Consider the following 13,370-nt stretch of genomic DNA (forward strand, 5'->3'; position numbering starts at 1 on the left):
ACATGGCTGAAACCAAATGTTTTCCTTTCCTTAAATGAAGCGTCCCCACCCAACTATACTTATACCAATGTAGCTCGGGCAGAGAAACAAGGTGGGGGTGTCACCTTGATATTTAAATCTATTTTCAATTTAACTTCTAAACCTGAATCTAAATTCCAGTCTTTTGAGGCTCTAAGTCCATCTCCCTCAGCCATGAACAGACTCTTCCCAGTCCAGATTGTGATGCTCTATCGACCTCCTGGCCCTTACTCACTATTTCCTGAAGAATGTGGAGGATTTATCTCAGGTCTTGTTACTCACTCTGATGAGATTCTAATTCTTGGCGATTTCAATATTCATGTGAATAAGGCTGTGGATCCTCTAAGTAAGACTTTTCTGGTGCTTGTTGATCTATCTTAAAGGGATAGATGTTTCTTATCTGACTGTCTTGCCAACCACATCTGCTGTGTCAGATCATTTTCTCATTATATTTGAAGCATTATTGGCCTGCCCTGTTAATGTCAGCACAGATGTAATCGCCACTCACCACGCTGGTCCATCAACTAGCTGCATTTGGCCAGCAGCTGCCTGAAGTCTTGGCTCCTTTCACTGTAGAGACAGACTCCGTTGAATATTTCAACAGTAACTTCAGTGTGGCCCTCTCTACTCTCCTCAATTCAGTTGCACCTTGCTACCAGAGCTAAACCACTAAAGCGGCCTACACCCTGGTTTAATAAGAGATACATGCTCTTAAGCGGGCCTGCAAGAGACTGGAACGTAAATGGCAAAAATCAAAATTGGAGTTGTTTTTTTTTTTTACCTCTCATGGCATAAGTGTTTATTGAAAAACTATAAGCATGCTTTAGCTGCTGCGAAAACAGTGTATCTCTCTCGCTTAATCAATATTAATAAGCATAATCCCAGATTTTCCCTTGGCCGTGAATGGTGAGCAGCCATTCATTAGCTGCTCACCATGAGTTTCGAGACTTTTTCTGCAATGAGGTTGATTAGATCATAAACACAATTAGTTCTTCAACTCCAGCTACTCCTGCAGGTACTGCATTCCCAAATTAATATCTATACAATGAGTCACTGATAGTCCCTGTTATTACAGCTTTTGCAACTATCTCTCTTGATACTTGGACTAAACTCGTGTCAGCTTCTAAATCCACTACTTGCCTACTTGACCCTTTACCACCAAAACTTAAAAAAACAACGAAAAAAAAAAACTCTGGCCTTTCCTGGGACCTACAATGCAAGACATTATTAATTCATATAATGATTTAATTAATTGATTTAATTAATTAATACATCTATTTATTTATTTATTAATATTTGTTATAATAATTATTCACTTATAACTTACTACTGGGTACTGTTCCCTGCAGTTTTAAGAGAGGTGTTGTCAAACTTCTACTTAAGGAACTACATCTCGATCCAGGGTCTCTTAGTAACTATCGACCAGTCCCTAATCTTTCCATTCCTTTCTCAAGCGTTGGGGGGAGTTGTGTATCAAAACCTTTCGACTCATATAGAAGTAAACTCTGTCTGCGAACCTTTTTGATCTGCTTTCAGTGCCTTTCACTCCACTGAAACTGCTCTGATCAGAGTGGTGAGTGATCTTCTACTAGCTATGGACTCTGATTCCACTTCTGTGCTTCTACCCCTGGACCTCAGTGCAGCCTTTGACATCATTGATCACTGTATATTATTAGACAGAATAAATTGTAATTTTGGTGTCTCTGGCATAGCTCTCTTTTGGCTTAAGCCCTACTTATCTGTAAGAACACATTGTGTCTGCTATAATAATATGACATTGAAATTCTCTGACGCTAAATATGGCGTACCTCAAGGCTCAGTTCTTGACCCTCTATTTTTCTCTGTTTATGTCTCCTCTTGTCCAAATTATACACAGTCAGGGAATAAGTTTCGATTGCTATGCGGATGATACTCAGCCATATATGCCTATAAGGGGATGATGATCATAATCAAATGACTAATTTAATGGTCTGATTGGCAGTTGGCAAAATTGGCTGTAACTAAATGTCATGCTTTTAAATTCAGATAAAACTGAGACACTAGTCATTGGCTCTGCTAGACAGACACCGATTTGATTAAGTAACAATAACAATCGACAACTCTGTGATTTCACAAAGTATGGTAGCCAAAAATCTTGGTTTTACGTTTAATCCCAGCTTTTCCTTTGATAAGCACATTAAAGAAATCACCAAGACTGCCTTTTCATTTACATAGCATAGCTAAAATTCGGTCTTTCCTGTCTACAGCTGATGCAGACTCTAATACATACATTTGTTTAATCCAGACTTGATTACTGTAATGTTCTGCTTTCGGGTCTACCACATGCTAGTACTAAAAGTATTGAGATGTTTCAAAATGCTGCTGCTAGAATCCTAACTAAAACTAGAACATTTGACCACATTACACCAATTCTTGCTTCCCTTCATTGGCTTCCTATCCATGTTAGATCGGACTTCAAGGTGCTTCTTCTGACTTATAAAATACTAAATGGACTTGCTCCATCAAATCTGTCTGATCTCCTTAAAAAGAACATCCCATCTCGAGCTCTCCACCCTCAAAATACAGCGTGCATGTGTGTACCCAAAGTCAGCTGGTGGCAGGGCCTTTTCCTGTCGGGCCCTGTTCTTGTGGAATAATCTGCTGTCAGACAATCAAAGTCTGCCGAGTCCTTTAAATCCAAACTTAAATCTCATCTTTTTGCCTTAGCCTATAATTAGTTGCCTTTAAATTGAGGACTTCATGACCTATGTTGAATGGCGGTCGGGTTCTGTCTCAATGAATTTACCAAGCGCTGTTCTGCCGACAAGATCATAGAGTTTAGATTATTGACTATTGCAAACTGTTCTCTTCTCTCACATCTTTTCTCTCTCTCTAAATGATGTCTTCTCCTTTCTCTTGTCCTGTATATGTGAATGGTATGATGTGACTCTCCCCTGTGTGCACGTGTAGTCTGTCCTCCTCCCAGGTCTCCATGGTGATGGTGGTCACCACCTGGACACTGCTTGGCATCCTCCTCATCACATTTTGTTTTCACGTATGAATCATTTTCATTATGAATCCTTATCCTGTTTCAATGCTATATCCTTCTCTCACTCTGATGTGTGGCCAATGTTTTTTCTTGTCTCTTCCCCTGCATGTGTGAATGGTGTGATGTTAATCTCCCCTGTGTGTATGTGTAGTCTGTCCTCCTGTCAGGTCTACATGGCGATGGCGGTCGCATGGCTCAGGTCCTAGGCTGTTCCAGTGGTTTCGGGACACTGCTTGGCAACCTCCTCATCCTATTCTTCATATATTTTATGATTCCATGATAATTCTGTTGTCCTCTTTCAATGTTGTATTGTGTAAATTGTGTACACACAACATCCATTGTACATTGTCTGTCTTTGCAGAGAGATCCCTCCTCTGCTGCTCTCCCTGAGGTTTCCTCCTAGTTTTTCTCCCTGTTAAAATTTTTTTTAGGGAGTTGTTCCTTATCCGATGCGAGGGTTTAAGGACAGGGTGTTGTGTTACTGTAAAGCTCCCTGAGGCACATTTGTAATTTGTGATAATGGGCTATACAAATAAAATGGACTTTACTTGACTCGGGATCTTGGCCAAGTGGCATTAGCCTGAAAAGACTTTGAAAGTCACAGCGGCATCAGAGAGGGTATTGAAAAGAGCAATCAGGTGAGTGCGAGGTCCTGGACTTGGCTTACTCCCTGACCAACGACTTGAATAGTTCTGCCAAAACGCTTTGCTTACCAGTAGAACCGATTTGGAGCCACTCTCTCGTGGACAAGTTGCCATCTCCTCCCAAACTCCACGGAGCTGTACAGCTGTGTGAGAGACACAACCACAAGAACATATCAAGTCATGAACATTTAAAAAAAAGTCAATTTGAATCAGCCTTTTTGTTAAATACAAACATCCTCATCTGAAAAAGGCTTTGTTAGCATGAGACATTACATGGCATGTGAATGCACATGCATAGAAAACATATAAACGTAAATTCACACACACACAAACAAACAATCACACACATAGACAAACACACACTAACATTTAAAATGTTTGGTCTGAATCCAATAAATTAGAGTTGAATTTACATAGCATTAAAATACTGAAAGGTTTATTAACATGTCTTAGGAACATCACAGAATACAGGACACATTCTACCACAGGTCACACACACACACCCTGACTTCCTGCAACTGCCAAGGAGAAGAATTTTGTGATGTAATCGGACACTCTCTTGTACACACACACACACACACACACACACATGCGTGCACGTACATATATATATGCAGCACACAAGTGCATATGTATATATACACACAGCCACACATACACTCAAAATGACAGTAAACTTATATAGGGGGAGTCTGGGTGGCGTGGCGGTCTATTCCATTGGGATCGCCGATTTGAATCCCCGTGTTAGCTCCGGCTTGGTCGGGCATCCCTACAGACACAATTGGCCGTGTCTGCGGGTGCGAAGCCGGATGTGGGTATGTTTCCTGGTCACGGCACAAGCGCCTCATCTGGTTGGTCGGAGCGCCTGTTCAGGGGGGAGGGGGAAATGGGGGGGGATAGCGTGATCCTCCCATGCGCTACGTCCCCCTGGCGAAACTCCTCACTGTCAGGTAAAAAGAAGCGCCTGGTGACTCCACATGTATTGGAGGAGGCATGTGATAGTCTGCAGCCCTCCCCGGACAGCAGAAGGGGTGGAGCAGCGACCGGGACGGCTCGGGAAGAGTGGGGTAATTGGCCGGGTACAATTGGGGAGAAAAAGGGGGAAAATAAAACAAAACAAAAAAAACATTATATATATATATATATATATATATATATATATATATATATATATATATATATATATATATATATATATGTGTGTGTGTGTGTGTGTGTGTGTGTGTGTGTGTGTGTATGCACATCACGTGCACATTGTCCAATGGGGAAGGGAGATGTGCAACATACAAAAATTTCAAAAACACGTGACCGCTAGCGGTCCCATTTGGGGGAGGGGGAGTTGGTATTTGTCTATTGTCATGATTTATTTATAATTACTAAATAGGTGCTTATATCTATGTCTGCAGCTGCTGGCCAATTCATTCCTGTTATTCACTGTGGGCATGTGTGGTTTGCAAATGATAAACCATTTTTCAGTTAGACATAGATTGCATATTAATTTGCTCGACCTCTCTTGGTGATTTGCTACAAATTGTATTGCAGCAAAACACCAAGAGAGGTCGAGCAAATTAAGAAAACAATCTGCAAAATATTCTCAAACAATGGGCTAAAAATCACAATTGATGCAAACAAAAAACAAATTGATTTTCTGGACATCTCAATGGACCTTAGGAATGGCACATACAAGCCCCACAACACGCTGCAGGATCTTCACAGAGAGAGCAACCACCCACCCTCCATCTTGAAGAATATCCCAAAAAGCATTAATAGAAGACTCTCAAAATTGTCATCTAGTGATTCCATCTTCAAATGAAGCTGCACCCCAATACCAAGATGCATTACAAAAGAGTGGCTACAATTTTAAGCTCAAATACAACCCACCATTAAATACTGATTGCCTGCAAATCAGCAAACGTAGCAGAAGACGAAACATCACCTGGTACAACCCACCCTACAGTGATACCTTGGCCACAAACACCGGTAAGCGCTTTTTTGAACTTTTGGGTAAGTGCTTCACCCCGGACCACCAACCGAGGAAGATATTCAGTAGGAACACCATCAAAATTAGTTACAGCTGCATGCCTAACATTCAACAAATAATATCGTCCAACAACACAAGAATCATGAACAAATCAGTGACACCTTTATCACAACCGGACACCCCCAACTGCAACTGCCGTGTGAACGACTCGTGCCCCCTCGAGGAAAAATGCCAGACAAAAGGAGTTATCTAGCAAGCTACGGTGACAAGAGATGTCAACGACCAAATAGAGACATATGTCGGTCTAACAGAGGGAACATTCAACAAGAGGTTGAATGCATACGTGTGTAGCTTTAGAACCATTTAAAGAAAGTAACATCTTTAAGCCCTATATTTGGTCACTGGCGGACAGAAACATTAATTATTCAACCACCTGGAAAATCCTCTCAAAGAACAAAGCATATTCAACCAGCAGTAAAATGTGCAATATATGTCTAACTGAAAATGATACAATATTGTAACGATGACACAATATTGTAACGATGAAACAATATTGTAACGAACATGTGCAACATATGTCTAACTGAAAATGATACAATATTGTAACGATGACACAATATTGTAACGATGAAACAATATTGTAACGAACATGTGCAACATATGTCTAACTGAAAATGATATAATACTGTAACAATGATACAATATTGTAACGATGATACAATATTGTAACGAACATGTGCAACATATGTCTAACTGAAAATGATATAATACTGTAACAATCACGGATGAATAGGCTCGGTAGTCCTTGGCTATAGGGTCCGACATATTAGCCAAGGGCTACTGAGCCTATTCATCCGTGATCGTTACATTATTGTATCATTTGCAAACCAGAAATGTCCACAGTGAATAACTGGAATGAAATATATCAGTTGCAAACATAGATATAAGCACCTATTTTTTAATTACAAATAAATCATGACAAAAGACAAATACCCCGTGGACCGTTAGCGATCATGTGTTTTTGAAATTTTTGTATGTTGCACCTCTCCCTTCCCCATTGGACAATGTGAACGTGATGTGCATGACGAGGCAGTAGGTGGTGTTGTGGAGGATGAAAGAAAGGAGACGAGATCACTTCTCCTTTTGACCACACAGCCGTGGGGTTGTTATTTCCTCCAACTAACTCAAAATGAACAGTTCAATATCTTGAAACCTCAGCCTCGTCTCTACCCACAATACCCCTTGCTAACCCCCGCCCACTGTCTTAAAGGGATCGTCTCTGGCTCGCATGGTGAATATCTAACCTGCAAGTAGGTCACTTCACACACCCCCCCAGAATTCACCATGACAAAAAGAAAAAAAAAACCAACATGGCGAGGGACGAATAATGCGGCCAAAACGGCTCCTCTTGAAGGGTGTAGGGGCAGGAGGGTGTCCACGCCGAGGGGGCTGGGCCAGTTGAACCGGCCTGTCCAATTTCAGGTGGGCTGGCTTGAGCAGTCAACTGAAACCCGCTCCTGCTTACCACCACAAAGTTCTTAGCCCCCGCCGCCAGGACACGGAAGGGGCCATCGTAGGGGGGCCGCATGGGGGTACGGTGGGTGTCATGCCGAATGAAGACGTACCTAGACGACTGCAGGTACTTGGGGATGTAAGACTGAGGGAGGCAGTGCCGCGAAGTTGGTACTGGAGTGAAAAGGCCAGCGCTGTCCTGGAACACAACCTGCTGGCGGGGAGCAGACCAGGGTGCCAGGAGAAATTCCCCCGGGACCAGCAGTGGGTGGCCGTAAACCAGCTCGGCTGACGAGGATGGGAGGTCTTCCCTAGGGGCGGTCCACAGGCCAAGCATGACCCATGGGAGCCGGTCGACCCAGCTGCTGTCTGTGAGGTTGGCTCGAAGAGCGGCCTTCATAGAACGATGAAACCACTCACAAAAACCGTTGCCCTGTGGTTTGTACGCTGTGGTGTGGTGCAGCTTCACCCCTCAGCTTTCAGCCATTGCAGTCCAGAGCTCGGATGTGAACTGCGGGCCCCGGTCAGAAGTGAGGTCAGATGGTGTGCCAAACAGGGCTACCCAGGACCGGATGAACGCCCGGGCCACCTCAGCAGATGTGGTGGTTGACAACGGAATAGCCTCTGGCCACCTAGTAGTCTTGTCCACCATGGTAAGGAGATGAGTGAAACCATGGTGTGGGAGAAGGGGTCTTACTAGGTCCACATTGACATAGTCAAAACGCCTCCCAGGCACTGTGAAAAGTGCCAGGGGTGCCTTAGTGTAGCGGTGAACCTTGGAGCGCTGACATGGCACGCAGGTGCCTGCCCAGTCCTCGACGTCCTTCCTGAGGCCATGCCACACAAACTTGGCCCTCACCAACTTCGTTGACGCCTTCACGCCTGGGTGTGAAAGGCCATGGATGGCGATGAAAATCCGTCACCGCCTGCCCGTGGGCACCATGGGCCAAGAGAAGCATGGCCCCGGCGTCGTCGAACACCACATCCTTCAACTGCAGCCCAGTGTCAGCGGTCCGGTAGGCCTGCACTTCTGTGTCAGCAGCCTGGTCTGAGCCATGGCTGCGTAGTCGAGTCCCAAGTGGACGGCCCCCAACATCGCCCAGGAGAGGCAGTCGGTGACGAAGTTGTCCTTGCTGGCGACGTGACGGATGTCAGTGGTGAACTCTGAGATGTAGACCAGAGGTGGCTTTGGCCATCGCGAATGTCAGTGGTTTGTAGTCCACAAACACACAGACCTGGCAGCCCTCTAATAGGAAGTGGAAGCGGCGGATGGCAAGAAACAGACCAAGAAGCACCCGGTCGAAGGTGTTGTATTTCCTCTCACTACTGCGCAGCTGGCGGCTGAAAAAAGCGAGTGGCTGCCAGGCTCTGCCCACCCACTCCTCATACACTGCCCCCACGGCGTAATCTGAGGCATCCGTGGTGAGTGCTACTGGGGCAGTTGGTGATGGGTGTGCCAACAAGGCGGCGTCAGCCAGCGCAGCCTTAGCATCCTCAAACGCCCGGTTTCTCTCTTCCGACCAGTCCACTGGGCCCTTGGGGTCCTTACCTTTCAGAGCCTCATACAGGGGGCGCATGAGATGAGCCGCCCAGGGAATGAACCGGTTGTAAAAGTTCACCATGCCCAGGAAGTCGTGCAGGGACTTCACCGTGCTCGGACGTGGGAATCTGGCGACAGTGTCCACCATGTAGGGGAGGGGGGTTGCTCCGTCCTTTGTAACCCGGTGCCCAAGGAAATCATTGGCTGGCAGGCCCAACTGGCACTTTGCCAGGTTGGCGATGATCCCATGCTGGCTGAGCCACTCGAACAGCTGCCGGAGGTGGACCAGGTGCTCTGCCACGGACGTACTGGCCACTAGAATGTTGTCCAGGTAAACAAACAGTAACGGCATATCTCACAGCACAGAGTCCATGAGCCACTGAAAGGTCTGTGCAGCCCCCTTGAGCCCAAACGGCATCCTCGTGAACCCGAACAGGCCAAATGACGTGATTACTGCAGTCTTCGGTACATCCTGCGGGCAGACCGGCACCTGGTGGTATCAGCGCACGAGGTACACCTTGGAGAAGATGACCGCCCCCGCCAAGTGCACGGAGAAGTCCTGGATGTGCGGGACGGGGTACCGGTCTGGCGTTGTGGCGTTGTTGAGGCGGCGGTAATCACCCCATGGGCGCCAGCCGCTGTTAGCCTTCGTGACCATATGCAGGGGGGAGGCCCATGGACTGTCGGAATGGCGCACGATGTCGAGGCGCTCCATTTTGGCAAACTCCTCCTTGGTGATGACGAGCTTGGCTGGGTCAAGGCGCCATGCACGGACGTAGACTCGGGGGCCAGTGGTGGTGATGTAGTGTTCCACTCGGTGCTTGGTGACTGCTGACGAGAAGATGGGCGTTGTGAGCAGACGCTGAAATTCATCCCCGGGGGCAATCATGTTGGACAAGCCGATGGGACCCGCCTCCCCCAGCGTACATGGGTAGGAGCAGAAGGACACGGCGTCAATCAAGCGGCGGTTTTTAACGTCTACCAACAGTCCGTAAGCGCGCAGGAAATCCGCACCCAGGAGGGCAATGGACACCTTCGCCATTACAAAGTCCCAGCCGAACCGCCGACCTCCAAAAACCACTTCCACATACCTCGTGCCATAGGTGCGTATGGGTGTGCCGTTAGCAGCATCCATGGGGGGCGAATCCGCCGGCCATCGCGTCCACTGGTGTCTCAGGCAGGATGTTCCGCTGGGCGCCCGAATCAACTAGCAACCGCCGGCCGGAGATGGTGTCCTGAATAAACAGCAGCCTGCCTTCCTGGCCAACGCTCAGGGCTACCACTGAGAGCCGGCCCTGGCTTTTCTCGCCCCGCTGAACGTGCATAGTGCACGGAATTGCTTGGCTTTGGTTCCAAACCTAGCATGGTAGAAGCACAGTCCCCCAGAGTCCTGCTGCCGACGAGAAACTGCTGCCGCGGAGACGCCCGCAGCCTCAACCGGCGGTGGTGAAAGAGCGTGGGCAGGCAGCAGAGCGGCCGCACACTGCTGTCGGCTGGCGAGAAAAATCCTGTCAGCCTCCACGGCCAACTCCCGAAAGTTGCTGGTGGTGGACAACTTAGAGCTGGCCAAGGCAGCACGGACGTGCGAGGGGAGCTGACGGAGGAACAGCTGGCCGAAAAGGAAGGCGGGGTCGCACGAACCCAGCATAGCCAGCATCTTGTCCATTAGCTCCGATGGCTTGCCGTCTCCCAAGCCTTGCAGCGGAAACAACCAGTCCGCCCGCTCCACCTCTGCAAGCTCAAAAGCCTGTAGCAAGTGTCTCTTAATCGTACTGTACTTACCCACGGGCGGCGAGGCTTGCAGCAGGCCCAGTATCCGTGACGCCGTAGATGTTCCGACTGCCGCCATGACGTAGTAGTAATTGGTTTCATCCACGGTGATGTTCCTAATCGCGAACTGGGCTTGGAAGTGAGCGAACCATGCTGCCGCAGCCGTATCCCAGAAGTTGGGCAGTTTGAGCGAGACGGAGTTAGCCACTGCCGCTGCACTGGTAGCTGCGTTCTCCATGGCTCAGGTCTATCCTCTACCAATGTGGAGGATGAAAGAAAGGAGACGAGACCACTTCTTTTGACCACACAGCCGTGGGGTCGTTTATTTCCTCCAACTAACACAAAATGAACAGTTCAATATCTTGAAACCTCAGCCTCATCTCTACCCACAATACCCCTTGCTAACCTCCGCCCACTGTCTTAAAAGGGATCGTCTCTGGATTGCATGGTGAATATGTAACCTGGAAGTAGGTCACTACAGCATGTCCTTCCTCAAGTAGTTTTATTGACAGCTGATGATTGCTTATAGCATGAAACAGGCTTGTACCGTCTCATAGAGAATTTACTTGACTAACTGGATTATATATATACACACACACACATACACACACACACACACACACCAAGTGTGAGCGTTATGTTTTAAATGAAGATGAGGAATATGTGCTGGTTGTTAGGTATTGATGAAGTGCTCTCTGTTCTAAGGAGCTTGGATTCAGCAGCAAGCTGACCTACAGGGTAGCCAGACTGTAGCAGGTTGTCTAGATACAACCATTATTCACTAGTCAGCAAATCACTGGGCTGCAAAGGTCTCACCAGCTCCCTGAAGCTACATGGAGATGCTTTGTGTCTCAGCGGGGAGAGGCCCGCCAGGTTCTGGGAGAAACTGCCAAACAACGCAACTATCGACAAGACTCCCAAGCTGGGTTCGAATTACGTGGGAGCCAATGGGAGCTGAGCTCCCACGAAGGAGGCATTAGCTCCCTTGAAAGCTATAAAACTCTAGATCTGTGGGGGTCTCTAACAAAATATTTTAAAAAAAACATTATTTGATCACAAATAATGTATCTTTCAATGTTATTAGGATTCTTCATGTTAGTGAAATAAATTGTTTTAAATACATATGTTTTCGAAAAAAACTACGCACCGTTATTCGTCCGTGAATTGGACATTTGGCTGCACTTCACCACCGAGACACTGTGGGGCGCTGTAGGATAGCCTAAAGCAACATCGGTTTTGGGAAACTCGGTATGCTTGAAACGTTGACAAGGGCGCCAAGGTGCGGAGATGGAACGTTATTAATGTTGTCTTAATATTGTCCTAGCTAGTTACATCAAGTAATGTGCAATATTTTTCACCATGCCTCCTCCTCGGCCACCAAAAAGACAGCTCACTGCAAGCCTGCTGGACTTTGGTTTTAACAGCTCAAAATGCAATATTGGCACTGGCCGCTGTGCCATGCATGCCATTTACGTGTGTGAGTGAGTGTTAGTGATCTCGACTCTGGATGCGTTGGACTTCCTTGTCACTGTGCCATGCATTTGCCATTTACGTATTTGAGTGTTAGTGATCTCAACTCTGGACTTTCTTGTCACTGGCCGCTGTGCCATGCATTTGCCATTTACGTGTGTGAGTGAGTGTTAGTGATCTCGACTCTCGAAGTAAGCAACTAATTGTCCTTGATTTTAACATGGCAACTGTTTTTTGTTTTGTTTTGGGTAAAATATTGTTATATATTTTATATATAATAGGCCTATATAATATTGTTTTGTGTTTGGTAAAATATACCAAAGTTTGGTAAAAAATACTCAAAGTCCTCCACTACAGTTTAGTAGTAGGCCTAGTAGCTGGTTCTAGGGCATTAGGCTAAACATTCGATTTCCTTGACACGGTGCTCGTGTCAGTGCTCATCCAGTCATACACTGTAATAAAAAAAGTCCCATTGCTGTGTGGGCATGAATTGAGCGCATGCGTATGTTTTTTTTTGCCCTGTTTTTGGAGACCCCCACGAAGTTGAGTTTATAATTCGAACCCTGCCGGTCCCGAGTGTGTTTTAAACTGGATCAAACATTGTTTAATTCAGAACTTTCTACTTGAAATTGTAGCCATATGAGTTAATTTGGCCCGTATTAATACTTAATTAAGAATCAGTCAAACAAAGCACAATTTCAGGCTTGCTTGTTTGTCCACGTATACTATACGTTTGTCAGCACGTCAGCCAGTGAATCACCTACCTGAATACACTTGGCCTAGTCTTATTTTGTGCTGAAAAACACTTACTCCCTCTGGTAAGTGGTAAATTAATTCACCCTGTAGGTTACTGGTGGAATTTAATGAGGTGTAAAACCTATTTAAGAGTTTTGTGTTGACTTTTTTTTCCATTTTAAGGATGAGCAGCCATGCACAATGTGTAAACAATATTTTTTTAAATTGATTACTATATTGAGACTCCTGTTTATATTCATTTATTTTCTAACTATACTTATTTACTCAATCCCGTAGGGTGAGACTGAGGTCTGCATATGAACAGGTTCCAACAGAACACAGACCCACTGCCTAGCTTGCTCATCACTGCACACTAACACCTAACTGCTGCTGTCTTCAACTTAACTGCTGTTGTCTTCTAGTTAACTGCTTTATTTCTTTTTCCACTTCCGGTGTGGGAAGATGGCGGCACAAATTCACATTTGCAGCAGCCTCACCCAGTACCCGTGTGGGAAGATGGTGGTGTGAATTCATGTTTGCGGTGGCCTCACCCAGTACTGTTCATGCAGTGTCTTTGTCCATGTCTGCGTCAAGTTTGTCTTCATTTGATGGCTGGGAGAGCTTGGTCTGCTGCATCTTGTAGGCCCAGGGACCACGAACTTGCCTAGAGCT

The 13,370-nt window shown here is 46.2% G+C and overlaps 1 protein-coding gene across 1 annotated transcript in view; it reads right to left on the reverse strand.

Moving 5' to 3' along the window:
• Positions 1 to 13,370, reverse strand: part of LOC130113060 (VPS10 domain-containing receptor SorCS1) — a 316,719-nt gene that overhangs the window by 96,237 nt on the left and 207,112 nt on the right. Inside the window, exon 5 of the mRNA XM_056280571.1 lies at positions 3,760 to 3,833. Coding sequence (XP_056136546.1) covers positions 3,760 to 3,833 — 74 coding nt within the window. The remainder of the gene's footprint in view (positions 1 to 3,759; positions 3,834 to 13,370) is intronic.

Source organism: Lampris incognitus, chromosome 5, assembly GCF_029633865.1.
Source record: "Lampris incognitus isolate fLamInc1 chromosome 5, fLamInc1.hap2, whole genome shotgun sequence".
NCBI classification, from domain to species: domain Eukaryota; kingdom Metazoa; phylum Chordata; class Actinopteri; order Lampriformes; family Lampridae; genus Lampris; species Lampris incognitus.